The sequence below is a fragment of the Neltuma alba genome, unplaced genomic scaffold (genome assembly GCF_004799145.2).
Source record: "Neltuma alba isolate B1F8T4 unplaced genomic scaffold, ASM479914v2 tig00002555_pilon, whole genome shotgun sequence".
Lineage (NCBI taxonomy): Eukaryota > Viridiplantae > Streptophyta > Magnoliopsida > Fabales > Fabaceae > Neltuma > Neltuma alba.
The window spans coordinates 17,110-42,064 of NW_021632913.1; the positions used below are offsets into that span (position 1 = coordinate 17,110).

The window sequence follows — 24,955 nt, forward strand, 5'->3', positions numbered from 1 at the left end:
GGAAAGATGACGTCAAACCGTAAATCCGCAAAAGATTAATATGGGCTTAATTCAAGCACCCATTAAGATCATTTTGGGCCGTTGGCCCATCATAGCATTTAATGTGGCCCGTGAGGGAGAAAAAAACCCCAAAGAGATCGTTCAACTACTTATACCTCATCTTCTTAATATAAGAGTTTATTTAATTTTTAATTTAATCTTAAATATAAGATCCTAGTTTACTTTTTTTTTTGGTAGAAGATCCTAATTTATTTTGTTTCTCATATTTATCCATTTTTTCCAAAACAGTCTTTATAGTAATTGCACATATTAAATGTTTTATCAAATGACATTTAATTAGTAAGGGTATTTTAGGAAAGACAATATATATTTGTTATAAACAAATAACTTAACTAATTTCTTTAATCTATTCAAATTAATTAACTAGCTTTTATATTGAAACCGAAGGTAGTATTATTCTAGAGTCTTGTGGCCAGCACTAAAACTCCTTCGGGAGGTCTATTGCACAAAGAGATTAGTAACTACTACTGGCGATGGATACTCTGGACTCAACCATGAAAGATACTACTCCGATCCTAAATATACGACTCATTTTGTAGTTTAATTTAGTATTACACTACAAAATGGGTCGTATATTTAGGACCGGAAGAGTAACTACTATTATTCCTCTTACCAATAGAAATGGGGTCTAATAAAAAAATTAGTCTTTTACAACTTGACAAACCTCATATTTAGTTATAGATGTGGATTTTTGTTTTTGTGTTTGCTATTGAACTAAGGTTCTTGGCAAGAATTAAGCATGTTAAATACACTAGAAGAAAATAATTTATTGATAAATTAAAATTGAAAGTTAACCATAATTATAGCCAAAGATCAAAACTAACCATTAGAGGTTTATCACGTCTATGTGGATTCAATGTACATAAATAAAACTCCATATCACTCAATTATGGTACAATAGTAAAGGATTAAAATTTCACCTTTAACCTAAATCTTTTTTTTTTTTAATGGCCAAACCTTTAAACAAAATCAAAACATCAGGTGAAACATGTTTGGAATCTCAATGAACAATTAACAAAACATACGGGTTAGGACATCTTCAGCCCCCAACACTATCAAATAAAATAACATGATCAACCATGTATGACCAATTTGGTTCAAATCCATTGCAGCCTTGTAATGATAATATTTATCCCATTACCATACATGGCTAAGCTTATAGATGATTAAAAAACAAAGATTGCTATAATATTATTCATTACATATTTTTAAGTAATATCCATTAAACCTATGAATGAGGTGACGAACTAAAATTTAAATCCTGACTGAGATATATTTTCACATTTAGTCACTAATAAATTATACCTTAGATAAGATTTTCTCAAACAAAAGAATGCGTACACTTACATATGTATATATATATAATTCATACTTTCATTAATAATACCCAAAATAGTCCTAATTCCAAAACATTCAAAATATCATTAAATTCAATCATCTAGGACTCAACCCATGTCAAAACACTTTCAAACAATAAACTCTTGAGGGCAAATAAACATTGTATTCGCAAACCCTAATATAATCATGTATGAATAAAAAGTCAGCATCTTTATAAAGAGTTTAGCATGCTACATCAATGCAAAAAGACATATATACCCCACAATCTCCTAAACCAATATATGAATCGGATCTCTCCTATCTCTTTCTCATTTCTTGATCTGCTTCGAAAAGACACACATTCTCTTCACATTTCCAATTAGACCATACATGATCAAACTTTATAGCATGGAATAGCCAATCTTAACAAGCAAAACAATGCTAGGTTCAAGAGTTTTAGATCCGTGAATATATATATATATATATATATATATATGTTGTACAGAAATCATAGAGATAATGCAAAAAAACAAAAATTGCACGAAAATATTACAGAGATTGCCCAATGCAGCCAAGAAAAAAAAAAAAGCCAGAGACTTTCTTCTTCACTCTCAACTTCAATTAACCATTCCCTTTTCATTTTTCCTATAAAACGTCCAAGTAATGAAATATTCTATTTCATTAATGACTGTTCTGCGACAAAACCCCAAACACTAAATGAGGGTGAGTAGAGAAGAAGCAACATTCTAGGAATGTAGAATGTATGGTGCTTAAACTAATAAAAGTTGAGTTTAGCGATCGAATCAAGATTTAAATTCTCATTAAAAAATGCTCATATTTAATATTTGATATAGGTTTCCAATAAGAGATTTAAAAAAAGAAAAGAAAAGAATATATGGTGCTCAAGAGTCAAGACCCCCTTAACAAAGATAGTGAAAGATATTAAAAAAACAGTTTTTTAATGGGGAGATTTTTTGTAAACAACAATACTAATAACATCAAATAAAATTATAGCCATTTGATTGTAACACTTGGCCAAGAACCAAACAACAATACAAACAATTTTATAAATAAATATAAAACCTTGTTATAATACATATTACACCAAATAAAATTATAACCCAACATCAATCTCAAATTGAGGTGTGAAGGCCCATGGGTTCAAGGACACGAGCTTGCTTGCATTTTCTAGCTCTTGTTGACATGGTAAAAAATTAAACACTACTTGTGGAATGTGTCTGAAAAGGGTGAACGAAAAATTAATTGAAAGAGCAATCACTACAATTATAAGTTAAAATCTAAAATTTGAATTATACATTAAAAAGAGGGGGAAAATAATAAAAAAATCTAGGATCAAGTGAAGTTCTGATGCATATATATATGTTAATTGTAATTTATTGGGCAAAATTTTCATTTTTTATCAATCAAATAATCCAATTATTAAAAAAATTTCAAAATATAATAAGAAAGCTAAAAAATTGGAGTTATTAGGTTGATTGTATTTGTGCTGGTATTTTTATTGTAGTTGAGAAAATGGAGGACTACTAATATTTTCTTAATTTTATACTTATTTATTAAAATGATGGTACTTTTTACTTGAATTCCATAAATGTTTTCAGAATTTGTTGAAAAATTGAAATTTAAATATTTTTATTGTATCTTGAAATTTTAAATTACAATTTTATATTTTATTGCATTTTTTAACAATTTGATTGTATGCCTTCTATAGGTCTATTTCAAATATAGGAAACGACGACGTCTTGGTTTCACTGACCCCACTCATCTTAATACTTCCCATTTCTTTTCATTTATTTAAAAAAAAAAAAAGAAGCACCCTCCACGTTTCTTCTCAACGGTGGGAGGTTGTGCTCGACGGATATGGCAGTCTCGGCAGCTTCCAATGTTGCAGGTTGGAGCTTCCGTTTGTCAGGGAGAGCTAGCCCCAGAAAGAAGCTTTCGAGAATGGCAAACTACATCTACCCAAACCGAATTCGATTCTCAGGGACGAGGTGGGCGAGGTCCTTTGTTGTTCGAGCTCTCGATCCCCAGAGAGGAAGTAACGAAGCAGAAGAAAACTCCAGAAACAGTACCCGCACTTTCCTTTCTTCGGTACATACATTCCTCTCTCTTCCTCTTCTCAACTTCACTTGGATTTTCTTTTCTAACGCCAATGTCATCCTCGACCTCGAGTCTTGATTTTGAAGTGAAAGGCTAAGAATTAAGAAAACTCTGCTTCATCCCTTGCATTGAAGTGATGGGCAAAAATATCCGATATGGCAAAATATTCATAGAACTTTGTATTAAAAATGAGATATAATCTCTTAATCAAAATTAGTGGCAAGAACAATATTTAAGCGATGGAAGATTAAATGACATTTAACGTTGTTGCGTTGGCTAAAAGTTAAAAGGAGTGTTTTGCAGATTTTGAATTATGTACAGGCTAAATTTTAATTTCGCAAAAATGTTAAAAGTTCTGAGATGAGCTTGCCAATGTAGATTTTGCTGAGTTGGGTTATTTGTATGGTGTGATTAGGAGGATTGGGGTTATCTCGCAAAATTGCTGGCGGGTTCTGTTCTGGGTGCTGCTGCAATCAAGTATGGAAGTGCAGTTTACCCTGTGATAACCAGACCCAACATCGTGCAGGCTTTGTTTATGATTCTAACTCCTGTTGTTGTAGCTGTTTTCCTTTTGATCAAGGAAAGTAATTTAGATACAGAAGATTAGGAACCTTTTGGCTGTGCTATTCAGGAGTCCTGCTTCTGCACAAGTTTTAATTTTATAGTAGAACTAAAGATGTAACAAACCCTGAAAGAAAACGGTTTCTATTGTGCCAATTTGTGATTATTCATTACTAACATTTTCTTTTTCTTCTTCTCTGCAAAACCAAATCTTCAGATCATTATTCTTGTTGGACTCCATAAATCTTCTCTACGCTGCTTTGAAAGGCACATGCTTTCTTTGTTAATATGTAAGAAACATGGTCTTTTGATATCCATTGAAACTAGTGTATGAAATGCCAACACCAGCGGTGTGACAAGGAAAGGAATGTGATATTTACATCATCTTGAGCATCTTATTTTTAATATACACTGGCCTAGCTTAGAAAGTGCAGTCAACAACAGAAACGAGTTGCATAAAAAGGATGCAAGAAATATATACTTCCACAGAATAATCAGAAGGTTATATAATTCCAGTTAGTTTTCGGTGATTCTCTCAAATAGAGCCTAAACTTCCTATCAAATATACAATAGATTTTCCTACGGTCAATTGCTAATGGAATACGCTGTGGATCCTTGAACATGTGATCCTGTATAAATTACCTATAGCCTAAATATACAAGCAAAGCGAATGAAGAATATGCAAGACTTCCTGCTTGATTGTGCTGTAGAATGCCAACAACTTTCACTTCAAGCATGTGATTAAAATGTCTGCATAGCCCTTTTGATTTTAGCGGTTTCTGGAATCATAAAGATCTGACTCAACAAGATAAAATGCATCTTCGAGACTTTGGACGACCTCGTATATAAAGCCATTGAACTAGAGATTATCTTTTAGCCACTTTAATGCTCCATTTGCGAGAGGTCTGCAAGTTCAGTTCAGAAATATTTGCTCATAAGAGGAAATGAGGCATATTGAACAAGTTGGTCAACGAGGAAACTTGCATACAATAAATTGAATACCACAGGAGAGAAAACTATTACCTAGCAAGATCTTTTAACTTTTTCCATATGTCATTTTGATCTTCTGATTCTCCAGCTTTTTCTGATACTGTTGGTGCTGGACTTTCGGCATTTTGAGATGATGGACCTTCTGTACTTCCTGCTGGAGAAGGTACTCATGGTTTAAGACTCAAACATTATTGGCTTATAAGCTTTCTAAACTTTCGAATGTGGTAAAAGTAAGACTAGCTCTAATAGTATCCATTTTCACTCATTCAAGCATTCAAGAAATTATCAAATAACTAGTTGATTCAGTACATTGTTGGAGAAAAATCGCAATTTAGCGGCAAACATAAAGAAACCACCTACCAGAAGATTGAGTTCTAGGACGGGATTTTGATCGGTTGCTTGCAGTGTTGTTGCCAAGCAAAGCAAGTTCTTCAAGCAGATCACGTTCCTTTGTACTGATAATACAAAGAAGAGGTAAATTCACTTCAAATTACCAGTATATAGGAATAGTGAACTAGAAATTAATTCTAAAATGACCCATTACCTGATACGTTTTGGTATAGTAACTTTAACTGCAAACAGATGATCACCACGTATTGATGGTTTGTTTAGTTTCGGAACGCCTTTTCTTGCAAGGGCAAGAACATCTCCAGGTTGGGTACCAGGAGGTATTTGTAGTTCGGAAATGCCTTCAACTGTCTTTATCTGTTCAAGCGCTAAAGTAGTGAATAATTGATAGCGTAAGGTAATAACATCAACATTGTCATAAAACATGAGCATATGGTTCTTAAATACTCCTCCGGTCCTTATTATAAGACCCAATTTGACTTTTTATTTGGTCCTAATTATAAGACCCAATCCATTTTGTCTCTTATATTTATGCATTTTTTTCCAAGATAATCCTTCTAATAATGATAGTTTTAGCCAATATACTTAATTAGCAAGGATATTTTAGGAATGACAACACTTATTTATTATAAATAACCAACTTAACTTGCTTCCTTAATCTCCTCAAATAAGTCAATTGGGTCTTATAATTAGGACCGGAGGAGTAATACAATATCGGGGACCCTCAAACCCACTACTGAAAGATTTGTGATAAAATCCCTAGCTTTGACTGCACTAGGTGAACACGTTTCAATGAACAATCGCCAAAAGCTATTTTCTTAAATATACTTTCAAAAGCAGTTTGCTTAATTTGTCTTATCCGTCACATGTCACGTTTGATTTCACAATTGAAGTGTCTTCACCTTATTGGCTTTTAACTGCGTCTCAGTACTTGCACAAGACCTAGTTGCAATAGGAAAACCATTCTGAGATGTCACTTTATTTAAATTTTTAAATAGAATGGGCTGGTAGGAAATACGTCCCCTTCACTGAAATATTTAATTTTTTCCCTTAAAAAATCAAGCTACAAGCATAAATGCTGACTAAAAAGTTTACCTTGGCAGTGGCTCCAAGTATGGCATCTAGGTAACCGATTGTGATTGTTGAACAGAGATTAATACCGTCTCTTTCAATTCCTGGTATTTCTTTCACATCAAGATATACGTAAAGGTCTCCTGGAGGACCCCTGCTAAAACAAGAAGACGAACAGCTGCTTGTCAAACATGAAAGCACTAAGCAGTAAAATTGTCGAAATTGACATACGCAAAAATGTAACTTTGATACAAAACCACAAGTAAACCATCAACAGAACAAAAAATTTTGTTGGGGAAGGAACTGAGTCTGAATGTGCGCCCGTGAATTTGTCAATTTAAAATATAAATGGCATTAGATATTCATTAAATAGCAAGGATAAAATAATTAAAAGAGATAATATGGACAGTTTGCTCATCCGTAATGTTTTTCGTATTTATTTTAAGAATTTCAAGATCATGAAACATTTGTATTGAACTCCTTTTCCCCATGCTTAAATAAAGCCAAATTCTCATTTACAGACAGAGGATCTTGATAGTACGACCCTAAACAATGTTTATATGGCGGAATAGGAGTGAACAAATTCCTCATATTCTACTTTCTTTTTAAGTATTTGCATCATAACATACAACAATATTACAAATTTAATATTAAACATTACAAAAAATGGGAAGGGGTTTACCGTTTTATATAACAGCATGAATGTTATAGCCATACGGTATTAATACCAGAAGGCTTTGGCTTGATGAGTGAAAAGTGCTGGAGTAGATTTTGAGGTTCAGTGCAGCCAGCTGCGCCCTCAAAACATGACTATTGTCTTTTGATTAAAGTAAGATATTCTCATTGATGACGGTCAAGAGAAAGATATTCTTCACAACAGTAAGGAGGCCATGTTGCCAGTTGCAGTTTTTTGTAGTATGTTTGCAAGGGAAAATATTTGCCCTTAGATTACTGTCTTGTCTATGAAGAATATTTAATCCATCTTTCTATTTGTATTACTTCTTTCTTTATAATAAAACCTCGTCTATTATTTAAGTGGGGACAAATTTGCATATACAAAAAGGCAGTTTAGGTCGCAGTCTCGCAGATGCAATAAAATTATGAGAAAGGCATACCCTCTTGGTCCAGCATCACCCTCCCCAGCAACTCTCAATATACTGCCCGAGCTAACCCCAGGTGGAACTTGAACTTTAATTTTCTTCTTAACTCGTAGACGTCCCTTCCCGCTGCATTTGCCACAATATTCAGATATGACTTCGCCATCCCCTCCACAGTTTGGGCATACTGAAACCTAGTTTTGCAACAAAGGTAATAATATGTCTAGAGAGAGAAATGGAATTATCTTGTCAAGTGTAAAACTGGCCACGCATGAGACGCCTCGTTGAATTGTACATATTATGACTGTGTGTGTGTGAGAGAGAGAGAGAGAGATGTGCCAACTACGAAGAGTTTCACAACTCATGAAGAGTTGTTTCTCTTTCTTCACTTGGAAATAGCATGCAAGATTGAGACTTAAGAGTGATAATATTCAGATTCATAAGGAAAAGAAGTACCTGAGAGAACATTCCAAAAGGTGTTTGTTCAGTCCTCATCACCTGACCCCTACCACCACAAGTTGTGCACACTATCATCTTGGAGCCCATCTTTGCTCCGGTTCCAATACAGACTTCACAGGTTTCCAAATGAGAAAGGTCAAATTCTTTCTCTGCTCCAGAAATTACCTCAGAAAGTTCCAGGGACATGTCATAACTGTTGACATCGGAATTAAAAATCAACTCCAAATTGCATCAAAAATTTTGGAGACTGCAAAGTCTTAAACCTTTCTGATTATAGCATTGGTGAGAATAATTCTACAATAATCAATGAAGTTGAAAAGATAGAATGTAAAACTATCAGAGAATGAATCGTATAATTCTTTCTTTTTGGTTGAGGGGGGAGAAAATACTCAATATTCATCATAACTATGTACATTTTCATTTGCTTGTTCTAGGACTAGAAACACACCAACAGCTGCAGGCTGTAGCTAACGATGAAATTAGCTGGAAAAACATTATAATTTCAGATAACTTTGTGAATGAAAAACTTGCTAGCCTTCTCCGTCAAACTTTAATTCCAACACTCTCAAAATGTGAAACGCCAGGGAATACCACATGAAGTATCTTCTGGACAAACCATTCTCACTTTCATCGCATTGAGAAAAATGGGCATGTAAAAAGGAAGAATCCCAGTAGACACGAACATTCCTAGATAACTCAGATTACCCTAACTGCAATAAATAAGCAAAGGCGTACTTTGTTTATATATAGAAAAATGGCCAACAGGAGCAACAGATTGATGATATTAATAAGTGAAAAAGTGAAGTATCTTATTTCTGGTGCAACTAGTGGTATTGTTTACTTCCTTAGCAGAGACTACATCACAACTCACCGAATATCTTCTCCCTTAGTAACAGTACTGCGACGACGTGTTCCAAATCCAGTTGGATCCATTCCAGAGAAGCCACCCATATTTGGCCCAAAAAATGTCTCGAATAAATCGAATGGATTAGTCTGTAAGAAAAAAGTATTGTCAAATTTGAGTAAGTTCGCCAAGAGATAAACTCTGGGGAATCATAAACACGTGTGTGCGTGTGCGTGCACATAGGAGGTGAAGGAAACATGGTGAGTGGATTTCCTTCCTTGAAGGAAACCAAGACAGGAGACATGGAACTAGAGAAGCGGAAGCACACGGCGGGCAAATGAAATAAAAAGGGGGGCATGAAGGAGGGAAATACGTTGTAGGAGTTAGTGTTTACTAAGATTTTAGTTACAATTAATTTTATAATATTATGATATATTAGATTTTAAGATATGGCTTTAATCGTTTTCAATATTATTGTGAGTTAAACGAGTCAACCCACCAAAGCCAGATGCTGGCTCATTTGACTCAGGTTCATTAAGGTCAACTTATTTTGACAGCTCTATATGAGTTATATATGAATCAGAAATGTCATTTTGTTAATGGCAAGTACGTCACCCACCATGCTCGGATAAGACTTTAAGATTTGAACCTGACATTGACATGTCCGTGTGCAGACGCATTTAAATTGTATAAAATTAAAAAAGAATATATGAATCAAAAAATTAAAGGAAAATTGGTAAAAAATCCCTATTTGAAATTTTAATTGGCAAGAATGACTTGATTTGTGCAAGTGCAGGTATGATCCGTGAGTGAATTGCACTCAGCGGATGATACGTTGCACTAACGGATCATACCTGTACTTACACAATTTCAGATCCTTCTGGCTAATTAAAATTTCAAACAAGGATTTTTTACTAATTTTTCCAAAAATTAAATATTAAGCATTAAATAAATAAAGAATACCGCATAAGCACTAGATGCTCCTCCCATGGAGCCGTTAACTCCGGCCTCTCCATATTGATCATATAAAGCCCTCTTTTTATCATCTGATAGTACCTGACAGTATTGTACTTAAGAATTCAAAAGATAAAATCATAAACACCATTTAACAAAATATATGTTATAATCATTCCAGTACTTCTTGTCTTGAACTTCAAACCACGTCAGTTCAAGTTGAAGATATAAAATTCTCTATAATGACTATTGACTAACCATTGAGGTGCAAAATAAAGGGTAAAACAAAAAACCAACGATTTACAAAACTAAAAGCCACCCAACGCAGTGGTTCTGTAAAGAGTCCTTCACAGTTGTTGTGCATACCTCATATGCAGCACTAATCTCTTTGAACTTTTCAGTTGCCCCAGGCTCCTTGTTCACATCAGGATGGTACTATAGAGAAAAATGTACATATAAAATTAGGTCAAGTAAAGATTACTCTAGAAACTCATTTTTACTTCTAACAACCAATGAGGACCGAATATTGTGAAGGTTACCCTATTCAGTAAAGAAAAACGACCATTAAGAATTTACGACTTGCATTAACAACTTAAATTCTCTGAAGAACTACAGAAATTATGCTTTACGAAGTAACTTTTATATTTATTTATTTGTCTGTTTGTTTGTTTGAACTGAGCTTCGTGAAGTAACACTAGTGCTCATTATGACATGACCTTTTAATTAAACAAGAGGGTTTACATCTACAGGAAACTGGAAACAGTAATTTCATATAATTTTGCAACGTCAAGAAAATTGCAATTTTGAGAAGCATGAATTTTGGAGATCTTTAGAATAATAATTTTGAAAGTACTTTGGTGATATTAATACTCATTTTGAGCACCGTTGGAAGACGAGGGTGTCTGATAGGCAAAAGACACAAAATTTCCTCCATTTAAAAAGTCTGGGAGCTTATAGCTTGCAACGGACTGCGAGATTATGAAAACCAGTTCTGGAAAATCGATCCCACTTAAAGGCATCCTCCAAGTAAAGAAGTTTCCGATTTTATATATACCATTTCCAGAATTTATGGCCACAGGCCTAGCATTAATTCCATACAAAATGAAGAATCCCAATCCCCCCAAGTAAAAATCGATACCTGGCGAGCTAACCTTCGATAAGCCGCTTTAATTTCCTTGCTTGTGGCGGATTTGGGAACTCCAAGAGCAGCATAATAGTCGCCAGAAGCAACAGCCACTATTCGCAGGCGCCTAGAAGGGACCTCCGTATTTGAAGTCGAATAAAGCGAAGGGACAGAGATGAAGCTTTCATGGGAGCGGAGATGGACCCCACCAAGGAAGTAAGAAGAAGAAGAAGAAGAAATAGAAGAACTGGAGGGTTGAAGCAGAGAAGATAAAGTGAAAGATGCAATGGCCATTGAATTTGGAATATGAAGCTACAATGTATATTCCAGTGAGAAAGGACTCGATTTCGCTAGACAATATGCTATCGGAAATGTTGGAAATGATCGCATTTCATTGTGATTTGCAGTTGCAGGGCATGAAAGCTAGAGCAGAAAGGAAGAATGAATGGGACCCAGCTCCTATATTCAATAAAGTCGGAACGATACAGAACAGAGAAGATTGGCCTTACCGCGAGGATGACACGCACGCACTCAGAATGGACCCAAGAAGTGGAAGTTGTGGTAGCTGGAAATGCACGTCGACGAAGTGAGACAACGAATGTCTCCCCAACCAGAGGTGGGGAAACAAAAACAGAAGGAAGAAAATGCCAATTTGACGAGGAAATCGGATACTGTGATTGAAATGTGCCCAAGAAATTTATAGATACAGATTAAGGAACAAGCCTTTGAAATCCACGAAGTTTGAGGGGTAAGTGTATTAAGCAAGCACGAGCATTCTGGATAAGGTTTCTCAGCTACATGGGACCTCATTTGTACTGTAGCCACTAGAAAAATGACAAATCACATTCACCACATTCTCATTTCTCTGCCCCCGTGCTGCTTACACCCTCAAGCGAGAACTCTTTTTCCCTGTGCTGCTTACGCCCTCAAGACGGGTTGCTCTTGAAAATTTATCATGCAACGAGTATTTCAACGACAAATCAATTCTGCCACCAAATATTGATACGATGAATGAAAAAGATTAATACTATCTCTGGCTAAAAAAATTAGTTCACGTAATCATTAGTCGTCTTTCGTTGAATGCCTTTATTAATCATGTTTGTTTATTTGTTAAAACTACTACTACTTCTATCTTTCATTCTTTAATATAAGAGTTAATTGACTAATTTAAGTAAATTAAAAAAAATTGTCAAAGTAGTTATTTGTAATAATATGTATTGTCTTCCCTAAAATACCTTTGCCAATCATGTCAACATACGTATTAGCTAGAACTATTATTTGATAAAACATTTAACATGTGTAACTGTTACAGGAATTATTTTGGAAAAAAACAAAGTGATTTGAGTTATTATATGTAAGGCCAAATTGAAAGTCAAACTAGCTCTCATATTTAGTACTCTTCCGGTCCTTATTATAAGACCCAATTTGACTTTTTATTTGGTCCTAATTATAAGACCCAATCCATTTTTTCTCTTATATTTATGCATTTTTTTCCAAGATAATCATTCTAATAATGATAGTTTTAGCCAATATACTTAATTAGCAAGGATATTTTAGGAATAACAACACTTATTTATTATAAATAACCAACTTAAATTACTTCCTTAATCTCCTCAAATAAGTCAATTGGGTCTTATAATTAGGACAGGAGGAGTATTTGATTTGATGAAACATTTAATATGTACAACTAGTATAAGGACTACTTAAAAAAAAGTTATAAATATGAGAGACAAAATAAATTAATTTTTTATATTTAGAACCAAATTGAATGTTAAACTAACTCTTATACTACCTTCGATCCTTAATATAAGAGCTCATTTGATTTTTATTTTGGTCTTAAATATAATACCTCAATCCACTTTGTCTCTTACATTTATCTATTTTTGTCTAGAGTAATCCTTATAATAATGGTATTTCTAGTCAAATATACTTGATTAGTAAGGATATTTTAAGAAAAACAATACTTATTTATTATATATAACTAACTTAACTAGCTTTTTAATCTACTCAAATTAATTAGCTCATATATTAAGGACATGAGATAATATTAAAAATAGGAGGAAGTACTACCTCCAATCTTAATTATAACATCTTGTTCGGTCTTATAATTAGGATCGGAGTGGAGTATATGTTTTTATGTTTTCCCCCCTCTAGGAAAGCACGAATTCTTAAATTGTGACTCCGTGCGTCAAGTGAAAACTTTCACAACCTGAATATTCTGACTTAAATTTCTCAGTTTTAGTCCTAACCATAATAATTATTAGATAACCTTATGGCAAAAAAATAATTATTAAATAGCTAATTTTTGAATATTTAATAAATTTATAAAATTATAATTTATAATAAATATGAATTGAATTTTTTAAAGTATTCTATTTAATTATGAGATATTAATGAAAACATCATCCCACATGGAATCAACATTCAAAAAAAAGTTATAAATTTAAAAAGTAAAATAAATTAAAATTTTATGTTTAAAACTAAAATAAATATAATAACTAGCTCTTATATTTAATTACCACCACACAAACTTATTTTGAAATTGTGTTGTTTAGAAATATAGACGAAGTTGCAAGTTTATACAATGGCACATGCCCACATATCTCTCATCTGGGGAAAATTGGACATAAATTCTTCAAAAAGTAAGTAGACTTTTCATACCTCAATCAGACAATCGCTGCATGATGTTAGCTTATGGGCCTATTTGGGATCACGGTTGGGCCTCCAAACGTACATCCCCAACGGAGAAGCAACAAACAAGCTGAAAATGGGTGTTTGGGCGCACATTCACGCAATCTGACTTCTGTCCGCGAAATGCACTTCTGCTATAAGTTGAAAGAAGCTACTTTTCGGTAAGGGTGTGCGTTGCAGAATACCGTTAGAGGATTTGGGTGTTAATTTATTGATTTTGTGCGGCACATGTAGCCCGACATCTTAATATTAACATACTAATTAGGAGTGTTCAAGGCCGGTCCGTCCCGGTCTGCTCGTTCCGGTCCCGGTCTTATTGGGACGGGACGGATCCGTCCCGAAATTTTTCGGGACGGGACAAACCGGGACGGGACGGGACAATCCCGTCCCAGTCCCGTCTGGGTTCCTTTTTTTTTTTAATTTTTTTAATTTTTTATATAATATCATTTTTTTCATATTTTTTTTAAGATTTGAGACTATTGTATGGAACTATGGATATATTTATTTAGAGTTTTTATATTTGTTAATGATTTGAGATTATTGATGATTAGAATTTTTAGCAAGTTTTTATTGTGTTAAAAGCTTTTGTTTAAAGTTTTTAATGACTATTATATGTAATATTTTAAGCTTTTGTTTAAAAGTGCCCAAACAAATAAAAAAGATGTTTTTATAAGATTTAAGCTCAAAACAATATAATTAAAAAAATCAGATTTTTTTTAAAAAATTTTAAAAAATTAAAAAAATTAAAAAAAATAATTTCGGGATGTCTCGGTCCCGTCCCGTCCCGACTAGGACCGGGACAACCCCGGGATTGCCCTGGACACGGGACAGAAAATCTGTCCCGTTACTGTTCATCGGGACGGAACTGGGACGGGCCTGTCCCGGTCCCGATCCGTCCTGTGAACACCCCTAATACTAATGTTACCAGAGTCAAAAGTTGTTTTCACATAATTAAATTTAGAAAGAATTATAATGAGATCTCAAGTAAGAAAAATAATTGAAAAACAAGTCTTAGAGATTATCATTCTCACTATAGGACTTGTCATTATAGACTGTTAAGGTTGTTATTGGAACCTTTTGGTAATTATTTCTCTTCTGTGGGACTTAATTGTAATTCTCCTTTAAATTTAATCCTAAATATAAGAAACCAATCCATTTTAGTTCTCAAATTTATAATTCATTATCTAAATCATTCAGATTAATTATACATCTCAAGAGGTTCCCATTCAAAAGGTAATCATGATTTTAAAAAAACTTTAAAAAATCAATTCATTTTTATTACAAATAATTAATTTAACCAATTTTATTATTTAAATAACTCTTATATTAAAAACCAAAAGTAGTATTTTCTTTAGTCCTTAGTATAATATAAGAGTTACACAGTTAATTTAGATAAACTAAGAAAATCAAATAAATTAATTAATTATAATAAATATAACATTTTTTTAAAATACGATCACTTTACAAGTTAAACAAATTAATTTGAAAAAAATATGATAAATATAAAAAAATAAAGTGAAAATACGTCTAAACAGACTACAAATAATAAGGAGACTTGAAGGAATTTAGTTGCCTCGTGAAAGTTTAATGTAACATGTAACTTGAATCATGCAAGAGTACAATGTTCCAATCCTGGTCATTGAATTTAAAGCGCCTTTTCTTTTTTTTTCTTTTTTTTGGGTCATAAAAGTGCCTACTCATGTGAGGCCTTTTTGGCATGAATAGTTTTAGTTGTGCTCATCATGATTTACAATGAAGTGCAGTTACGAGATAGCACAGCCAGTAATAAAACAAAAAACTACCTGTTCAACTCTTATCCCTAACATATCTAGCAATTTTTTTCCACGTACCCAAGTCATTTTAATCAATTTTTACTACTGAATTCTTCAAAATAACCTTTTCTTATGTACAATCACTTCAAATTTTATTTCTCTTTACTTTTATTGTTCCTTCAATGCCTAAAATTCACGATCATACGTTTTATAATGACTCTAAAACAACAAAACCAATTGTTCCTCAACGATCACGACTAGGATAAGCAGTGAGAATCAAAAGCATTCAATAACCAAGGCATTATAAATGGTCATTCAATACTTCGCATTATAATTACCATATACAGTTAAAACGCTTGAAATTGAAGGTTGCAAAAAGAGAAACCCTTTTTCAGGAAATTAAATTACTGTGGTTAAAATTGTAGATAAACTAAATGAGACCCTTATGGCAAGATGAGAGAATATAGACCATGATTGAATTAATCGACAACTGATGAAATATAACACTATAAAAAATATCAACCATATGGTAAAACACAAAAAGCCATCCCAAACTGTGACAAGACGGGACATAATTAAACCAGAATCAGCCATTTTGCTGCCTGCCTCTATTATTATATTCCTCACATTGAATGTATTAGAAAACATCAGGTGGGAAATGCCCAGGAAAGGTATTGCACTGTTGAGCCTGCTTCAAATGCATTACCAAGGTATAGTTTTTCACCTGCAAAATAAGCCGGTTCACGCAGCAGGATTCAGCATTCACGAAAGTAAAATCACCAGTGCAAAAATTAACCATTAGAATTTCATTCACCATTTGCCAGCCCATTCTTCCGCCTTCACTTAACAATGCACAGAGTTTAATGCTCAATGACTTTGTATGTTAAGATGCAAGAGAAGCCAAGGATACTAAGAGGCATCACTCAATGGCAAAGGCAGAGCACTGGGTCTTAAAGGGCAGATGAACATCCTTAATATAAAGCCAATCACCCCCATCCTGAAGCGGTCAAATTTTCCTGGATGATATTCACAGCTAGCTCACAGCCTCCCCTCCTCCCCAGGGGAACCCTATTTTCTTTCTGGTTTTTTTTCCATTTTCTTTGGAAAATCCTAAAAAAGTACAAAATTATACAATTTCATCATTGCAAGATGCCAAAATGTCTTATTTTATCTGGAAGCCAATGGTAAAGGAATAGAAAGACAAAATTGAGAGCGGAGGACATTACATGGGGCACTAGAGGCCCCAAAACCCCATCAGTCCTCTCTCTCTCTCTCTCTCTTCTTTTTTTTTATACATCCTATCAGTCCTCTTCTGCCCATTCTGTTCTATCCCTATTTTCAGCTCTCTCTTAGTCATACTTTCTTAGTTTGGCTCATTTTTGTCTGTTTTTTAATCTCATTTTCTTCTCTGTTTTATCTTATAGTAGCAAACTACATCTTTTCTCTGAGGAAGAGAGAAACATGGAAAAAAGACATGCTAACAGAGAAATTAATGACATTTCCTTGTCGTGAAACTTGGATGCTTCAAAAAGGAGCAGCGTCCATGTCCATACTATCCACGTCAGTAATCATGATTTCTAATAAGAAAACTATTACGAACCTTAACTGTGGTTAATTGTTGATGATGCACCAGTGCAAGACCTCTCAGCCCCGTGGAAAGTACATGACAATTATTCAGTCAGTGAAGGCCCTTGGACACGGTTCCAGGACCAGCTACCAGTTTTCTAGCAATCTTGCACCAGGAATTTTGCACTTAATGCATTGCTCTAATGGCAAGGTTATCCCCCTAATATAGGAATGGTATAGCGTTCAATCCCTAGGGCTGGTTATGCCTCCCTTGGGGGGAAAAAAGAATTGTCTATAATTTCCCTTAAGACTTCATTAAGTCATTTCTAGCAACTCTGTGTTCAACTTGTTACTTCTTTTCCATTTTAAAGGACAAAAAGATTTTATATTGTATATAGAAAATAGCTGAGTTTCCAAACATTTTCAAAAGCTTTGGAACCAATTATGCGAATCACTAAAACATACAAAGAAAACAGGGACACAGCTGTTTCTGACCTCAAGAGATCTCAACTGCTCCTGGCTATGAGACAACGCCTGCTTCAAATGCTGACACTCTAGAACCTTGTTATCATAATCAGCAAGTCGTTCATGTTGGATTTTCACCGCATGTTTAAGAATATTATTCTCCTTCATCAGCCCTTCAATTTGCTCCTTCAGCATCAAATTTTCCTGAAAAAGAAAACAACTTAAAACAATCATCATAGAAGCTCAAACAAAAATAAAGAATGAGATACTAGGTTTCCATTCAAAAAACATTAGACAAATGTGTATAGACATGCACAGTAGTCAGCTGTGTGCACAGCATAAAACTGTGTCAGCCAAAGCCCGGCAGTTTGACAAACAAGCAAATCTATTCCTACAAAGCTATCATGGAAGATTCATGTCTAAGCATTAAACCGACCTCCTATTCAGTTAAGCAAACATTACACATTTTCTTGACATTCAAACATATTGGCCAGGGATCATCAGGCACTAATTCTCTCATGCCTACCACGGAAGATCATCATAGAACGAAATGTTCCAGCAGATGAGCATAATTAGCCAACCCCTCCTTCACTCCCAAAACAATGTTGTTTTCACGTTTAAGCTTGAGAACTAAAAAGGGGCACACAATCTTAACACATAAAAAGTCTTCAAACAACAGGTATCTCCCAACTTCTACTTCAACCATAGAGCATTCAACTAGGTTACCCCCATATATAAAAAGACAGCATTTATTTAGCCACAACCAAGAGATTTGAGTATGACTATCAACATGAATCTAGCAGCGGATAGCAGGCTATTGGCATTCTCAGTTGTATCCACAAGTCTGTTAATCAAATAATTGCTTCCCAAAATTTTCCAGACTCTCTAATGGTATGTGCAGGTATCATTTACTATTCTAGGTAGCATTGAATATACCCTTTGATTAACATGAGTTGCCTCCACATGAGTACGTTCATAGATTGATTTTTCTAGGGCCTCCAGAATCCTAGCAGCACGAGCTTTAGCATCATCAATGCTAGTAGCACCAGCCATTTCTCTCACAAAAAGGTCAACCCACTCTGCTCCATCGGAAGGAAGGTTGTTCAAAGCAGTCTTACTCGCAGAAGCAGAAGCATCATTATCATCTTTCACTTTACCTGCAAGTTCTTCAAAATTTACCAATGCCTCATCAGAGATGCTAAATGTCATTTTAAAAACAAAATGGAAGCATATAGTTATAGCAAGAAAGCAGGAAGAAGTAACATCATATTTGAAACTCTGTTGTTTTAAGGTAAGCTCATAAACTCTGAAGTAACATCATAAGTGCACATAAACGTACATACAATCTCATCCATTAAAAAACCAAGAAGACTTCCAAGGCAGGGCACTAAACCTTTTGTAGTTCCTAATTTTCATTTTAGAAATATAGATCAGCAAAGACAAACATTTCACATAGCTCTCCTCTTTTCAAGCAGTAAAATTAGTAAAATAAATGCACGCTCAGCCCAAGATAGAACATCATGTTGAATGGTAGACACAATTCTAAAAGTGGATCCAACTTAAGTAGGATTAAATGTGAAAAACCACGCTTGCAACAAAGAAAAATTGGAAGCTAGCAAAGGCTGGTTTCAGATTGCTTCATGATGAGAAGTCATATTAAAATCAAACTTCTCAAAGGCAACTTATTCAACTCAGTTCCGTATCTGTGAGCCTTCAAGTGGGAAACAATTGAAGAGCAGTATTTTGTACAGCATATAGTGAATAGCAAGTAAAAGAATCTATTAGAAAATATGGGAAAAAAAAGCTTCTATTCCTGCACAATCTAATTCATTTAACTTCATCCAAAGATTCATTTAAGATTGAAGACTACTAATTTCTCATTTAACATCAATACGCAGATACAAACTATACCTATCTCCACATCAACTTCTGATTCTTCAGCAGCAGAAGAATTCTTATTTGCAGATCCCAGGCAAAGTTCATGCAGGCTCTTAATGGCAGCATCTATATCATTGCCACATTCTTGGAGTGCTCTCTCAAGGACCTAAAATGTAAAATATCAAAATGAAAAAATATCCTTGTTGGTAGAAGAAGAGTGCCACCATAAATCAAGGTAGCCAAACGCACTAGACTTCTCAAACTCCGTAAGTAAGAGGCACTAACAAAGTGCACGCACAAATAAAGCAATGAGTTCAATTTGGCAGCAGATATACAACACAAACAACAACAACAAAAAAGATAAAATTTAAATTACACACAACATGTGAAATGTAAAACATAGTAATTATTAAATTTACTAATCATGACACTAATAGTAAGATCACTACTCAAGCTAACAATTATTCAGTGATAAATTCATAATATTAAGTGCACTTATGAAGTCAAAAAATGCATGTGGCCGTGATCACTTCGGGGATGGCTCTGTTTTTGTGTGTTTGTTAAGGAAACCCTAGAAAGCAAATAGCCTAAATAATGCTAAACTATTTTATCCTACTCTTAAATACCAATGACCAGGTTGAGCTCCTAAGACTGGAACTGCATCTTCCCATTTTATCCTATGACTTATTCTAAAATTTTGGGCTAGACGGACTTCTGCAAAAAACAGACTGCTTTGTGTGTGTGTGTGTTGCTGTTTTGCCTTCTTTTTTTTGGGGGGGGGGGGGGTTGTTTTCTTTGGCGCGGCGATCCGCTTGCTCAGCAGCACCTTGTTGAATGCAGCGACTCATGGTACAAGAGGAACTAGCCTGAATACCCCCCCCCCCCACCCAAACCTCAGTGCCCCCCAATGTAACCATTCAAAGCTAGACCTCTCAAAATGCTTTAGGCAAGAGGCACAAAGAAGGCACACTCCATGTTATGCAAGTACTGAATAATAATATTAAAAAATATGAACGGAAAATAATATATAAGGTGACAGAAATTATTATAGCCTTCTACTGAGGGTAAGTGCACACAAGATGACTAACAAACGTCAATAGAAACGACCGAAAAAATTGATTGTTATGATTATATCTTGATACATATGAATAAACCATAGGGTAATCCATCATAGTATTATGGATTCATTATTAGCCCAAAGTTACAAGCTTCATCGACGAAGAAAGCATCAGAAACGAGCGAAACCCTTCAACACCAAAAATAAAACTGAAAAAAAAAATCCTATCACTCAGCCTTTATCGGAAAGGCAGTACATAAACAATTTCCAACTTCAATTCATTTTCTTGACTCGAAAAATACCTGGTCATCCATGTGTGGAAATACAGCCCGGAGCTGATCGATGAGACTCGGAACCGACAAACGAACAGGCGAACTTGAGGATGAGCAACGAAGCTTCTTGGATACTGGAGGTGATGGAGGAAGGTCTTCAAAGAAAGATCTCTTGCTTCCACACACCGCAGCAGACATTGTTCAAGCAATAAGCCGTTCAGCGCCTCTAACGGTTACTCCGACCACGATTCCCGAATGCCAACTCTACCCGATTATACAAAGAGGAAGAAATGGCTGGGATTAGGGTTCGGGCGAGCGAAATTTGGGTTCAAGAAAGGAGAAGCCAAGATGGTTTAGCATTTGAAAAATAGACCTTGCGCATCCTTTTTTATAAACAGTTTTTAGGGATGAGAGCGTTCACCAAAGCAAAGAGGGGATGTCTCTGAATTGTAGATAAAGAAACAAATAAGGGGAAATCACAAATAAAGACCCTCGAATTAGTAAAATCACTCTATGGTCACCTGAATATGCTAAATTACTATGAGGGACCCAGTCTCAAATTGTAATTATGAAATCATGACCAAATTACCAAAATACCTCTCTTTAATTTTTTTTTTTTAAAAAGAAAGCCACTGCCTCACCGGAATCCGGCCATCGGCGCCAGAGCTCCGACGGCCGCTTCCGGCCACTGTCGGCGGCAGGACGCCGGAGTCCGACCACCGTAGCTCCGGCGCCAGCGGCCGCTTCCGGCGGTCTTCCTTTGTTTTTTTTTTTTTAAACTGTTTTTTTTTTAAAATTGGGGGGAAGTGAGGTTGGGGGGATTTGATCCCCCAACCTAATGTTTCCCAAAATAAGGAATGACCATTGAGTCAACAAATTTTTGTTAACATTATAATGCAAAAAAAAAATAAGTTAACTCATTTACTCTTGTTCCAGGTGATAACAACAATACATTTGGAAATAACAAGTTCTGATTGTAAAATAACACGTCTGGAATAAAAATTTAACAATATATTTTTTTTATAACAATAAATTTTGTTGCAGGCAATAACAACAATACATTTAAAAATAACAAGTTCTGATTATAAAATAACAAGTTTGGGATTAAAATTTAACAACACGTTTTTTTTATAACAACACACTTTATTTCAAGTGATAACAACAATACATTTAAAAATAACAAGTTCTGATTATAAGATAATAAGTCTGAGATTAAAATTTAACAACATGTTTTTTATAACAACACACTTTGTTTTAAGTGATAACAACAATACATTTGGAAATAATAAGTTCTGATTATAAAATAACAAGTCTGGAATTAAAATTCAACAGCACCTTTTTTTTATAACAATTAATTATTTTATACTTTTGGAAAATAAATTATTTATAACTTATAAAAAGTACTTGTAATCTATTTAATTTGCTAAAAAAATAATTTTTATCTCCAATTTATAATCAGAACTTGAAGTATAATTTTTTATAGATTAAAAATACTTTTTTATTGTTCAAATTTATAAATAAAATTTAGGGAAAATGGCAACACACTTTTTTAATTTTTTTTTAAAATTTTTAATCTATATATCTATACAACTTATTATAAATCAAACTACTTCTTATAAATTATAAATAGTACAATTTATTGTGGATTAAAAATACTTTTTGACTACTTAAATTTATAAATGAAATTTATCTCTAATTTATAATTAAAAATACTATTTTATTCTTTAAATATAAAAACTATTTTTAATATTTAAAGAATGAAATAATATAAAATTTATACTATGATTAATAAATAAAAAATGCCTTATTATAAATACTTTATAATTTATAAGAAGTAGTTTGATTTATAATGAGTTGTATAGATATACAGATTAAAAAGTATTTTTTTAGAGAAATAAATATATTAAAAATATTTTTTATAAGTTATAAATAATTTATTTTTTAAAATTATAAAATAATTAATTGTTATAAAAAACGTGTTGTTAAATTTTAATCCTAGACTTATTATCTTATAATCAGAACTTGTTATTTTTAAATGTATTGTTGTTATCACTTGAAACAAAGTGTATTGTTATAAAAAAAACGTGTTATTAAATGTATTAGGTTGGGGGATCAAATCCCCCCAACCTCACTTCCCCCCAATTTAAAAAAAAAAAAACAGTTTCAAAAAAAAAACAAAGGAAGACCGCCGGAAGCGGCCGCCGGCGCCGGAGCTCCGGCGGCCGGACCCCGACGTCCGGCCGCCGACAGTGGCCGGAAGCGGCAGCCAGAGCTCTGGTGCCGGTGGCCGGATTCCGGTGAGGCGTGGCTTTCTTTTAAAAAAAAAAATTAAAGAGGGGTATTTTGGTAATTTAGCCATGATTTCATAATTACAATTTGAGACCGAGTCCCTCATAGTAATTTAGCATATTCAGGTGACCATAGAGTGATTTTGCTAATTTGAGGGTCTTTATTTGTGATTTCCCCAACAAATAAATGCATTTTAAAAAATTAACTATTTAGGTTCTTTTTTTAATTTTTAAATTTAATGAATTCAATGACGACCAATCAAATTAAATTTTCAGGATACAAATTATTGTGTATTTATTTAATTAATATATAAAATGTTAATACTATTGTTAGTGCTTATGATTTAATCAAATTTTAATTTTAATACTGGTAGTTTTTAAGTCATTGGTTGTAATCTCTACAATTTTATAATATCTTAATCTGAAATTAACCAATTGATCCCTTTACTTAGTTTTGATCTTTACACTCAAATTCAAATGAAGTCCTTATAAAACCATAAAAAATTAAAACCAACAATTTAAAATTACGAGTAAAATCAAAATTAGATTAAATTATTAGCAACAACAATATTAACCAATGAATAAAAGAATAAAAAGTAATACAAACTTTTTAATTTGTTTCTCTTAATAAATATAAAAACTTTATATTTTGTAAAATGCTAATCTTAGTAATCTGCTCAAGATTTAATTTTGATACATTTCTAGCCAGAAAAGAAATTTGATACATGTACCTTATTAATTAATATTAAATATTTGATTCAATTTAAGTAAAATATAATGAACAAATCCTAAATCTATAGTGATTAGGGGAAAAAATCTATAGGGAATTTGATTCTAGTTCATTATTGTATATTGATTGCAATAATTATCTTTCATTTGCATGAAAGCAGTAATGAGATGCAAAGTTAACGGTTTGTAAAGGGCAAGCAATACAACTCTTGCATATTTTAATACTTTAAACTTCTCTAGTTTTTAATATAAGACCTAATTAATTAATATAAATATAAGACCTCATTAGCTAATATGAGTAGATTAAAGATGTTAGTTAAATTAATTAATATGATTTTTTTAAACACTCTAAGTATCTTTCTTAATTCCTTCTCTCCTTCTCCTAGTTGATTATTGGTGGGAAAATATCAATATAATTAATTTGAAAAAATTGATAAACATGTAAAATAGATCTTATATATAGAACCAACATTAATTCTCTAATTAGCTCATATATTAAGGACCAAAAGAGTAATGAATTGATAATAAATATTGAATACTAATATCACTGTGGTCATTTTATAAAATATTAATTGATATTCATGCACCATCATTGCACAATGTGAAAATTCACAAATATTATGAAAATGTTCATTTATGTTATGAAAATAAGAAAATATAAAATAGATTTGGAGTTAGAGAAATGAGTAAGACAAGAGAAAAATTGAGAGAAAGAGGAATGTATTCTTATTTACTTGGATGATCAAAACGTGCATTACACGGCTTTTTATTTATGGACACTATTGTTTTGTCATTTCACAATATTTTAAAATTCTAAAGTAATACAAGGGATTTGATTTGAGATTTTAAAATTCACTTACTCTAATTTATTCTTTAGCATTTTTTTTAGGGTATTTTAATATCTTTTTCCTATTATAATATGCCATCTTTTGGGCTATTCTATTAATATGAAAATAAAGTATATTCATAATTCATATTCATAAATATGCAAATAAATTGGCACAATAAATTAATATTTCAAAATGACTAATAGCTATTTTTTGGTATATTTTGTTTGATACCCTCAAAATATTTATCAATATCTCAATATCAAATATTTATAATAATATGTTTCTACCAATCAATAATAAGAAATTTAAAGTAATATCATATGGCCTTCTTGGTATAACCTTCTGAGCTTGTTGTTATATTTGTCAACTTCAACTACTTTGAGCATATTTCTTCACAAAACATTGCTTTGGACATCATAACTATGTTTAATATTTTTCCTAATATCTCCTGATCTTTTAGTTTCA

At 33.2% G+C, this 24,955-nt stretch overlaps 3 protein-coding genes across 5 annotated transcripts; 1 reads left to right on the top strand and 2 right to left on the bottom strand.

The window, feature by feature from the left end:
• The first annotated feature begins 3,213 nt into the window (after positions 1-3,213).
• LOC114732195 (uncharacterized) lies at positions 3,214-4,248 on the top strand. Its single transcript, XM_028919487.1, has 2 exons — positions 3,214-3,486; positions 3,911-4,248. Exons 1-2 carry the CDS (start codon positions 3,256-3,258, stop codon positions 4,100-4,102), a joined length of 423 nt encoding a protein of 140 aa, XP_028775320.1. The 5' UTR covers positions 3,214-3,255; the 3' UTR covers positions 4,103-4,248.
• Positions 4,249-4,387: 139 nt separating this feature from the next.
• Positions 4,388-11,388, bottom strand: LOC114732179 (chaperone protein DnaJ). Of its 2 annotated transcripts, none has more exons than XM_028919478.1 (11): positions 10,958-11,388; positions 10,186-10,254; positions 9,829-9,921; positions 8,893-9,014; positions 8,019-8,214; positions 7,581-7,756; positions 6,490-6,619; positions 5,591-5,751; positions 5,407-5,501; positions 5,080-5,197; positions 4,388-4,961 (listed from the first exon to the last, which is right to left on the bottom strand). In XM_028919478.1, exons 1-11 carry the CDS (start codon positions 11,234-11,236, stop codon positions 4,916-4,918), a joined length of 1,485 nt encoding a protein of 494 aa, XP_028775311.1. In that variant the 5' UTR covers positions 11,237-11,388; the 3' UTR covers positions 4,388-4,915. The 2 variants fall into 2 exon arrangements, with proteins under 2 accessions (XP_028775311.1, XP_028775306.1); XM_028919473.1 differs by having other exon boundaries at positions 5,080-5,200.
• Positions 11,389-15,778: 4,390 nt separating this feature from the next.
• On the bottom strand, positions 15,779-21,003 carry LOC114732203 (uncharacterized). Of its 2 annotated transcripts, none has more exons than XM_028919505.1 (5): positions 20,674-21,003; positions 19,348-19,480; positions 18,373-18,593; positions 17,467-17,640; positions 15,779-16,129 (listed from the first exon to the last, which is right to left on the bottom strand). In XM_028919505.1, exons 1-5 carry the CDS (start codon positions 20,839-20,841, stop codon positions 16,043-16,045), a joined length of 783 nt encoding a protein of 260 aa, XP_028775338.1. In that variant the 5' UTR covers positions 20,842-21,003; the 3' UTR covers positions 15,779-16,042. The 2 variants fall into 2 exon arrangements, with proteins under 2 accessions (XP_028775338.1, XP_028775332.1); XM_028919499.1 differs by having other exon boundaries at positions 18,373-18,602.
• Between the last annotated feature and the right edge of the window lie 3,952 nt (positions 21,004-24,955).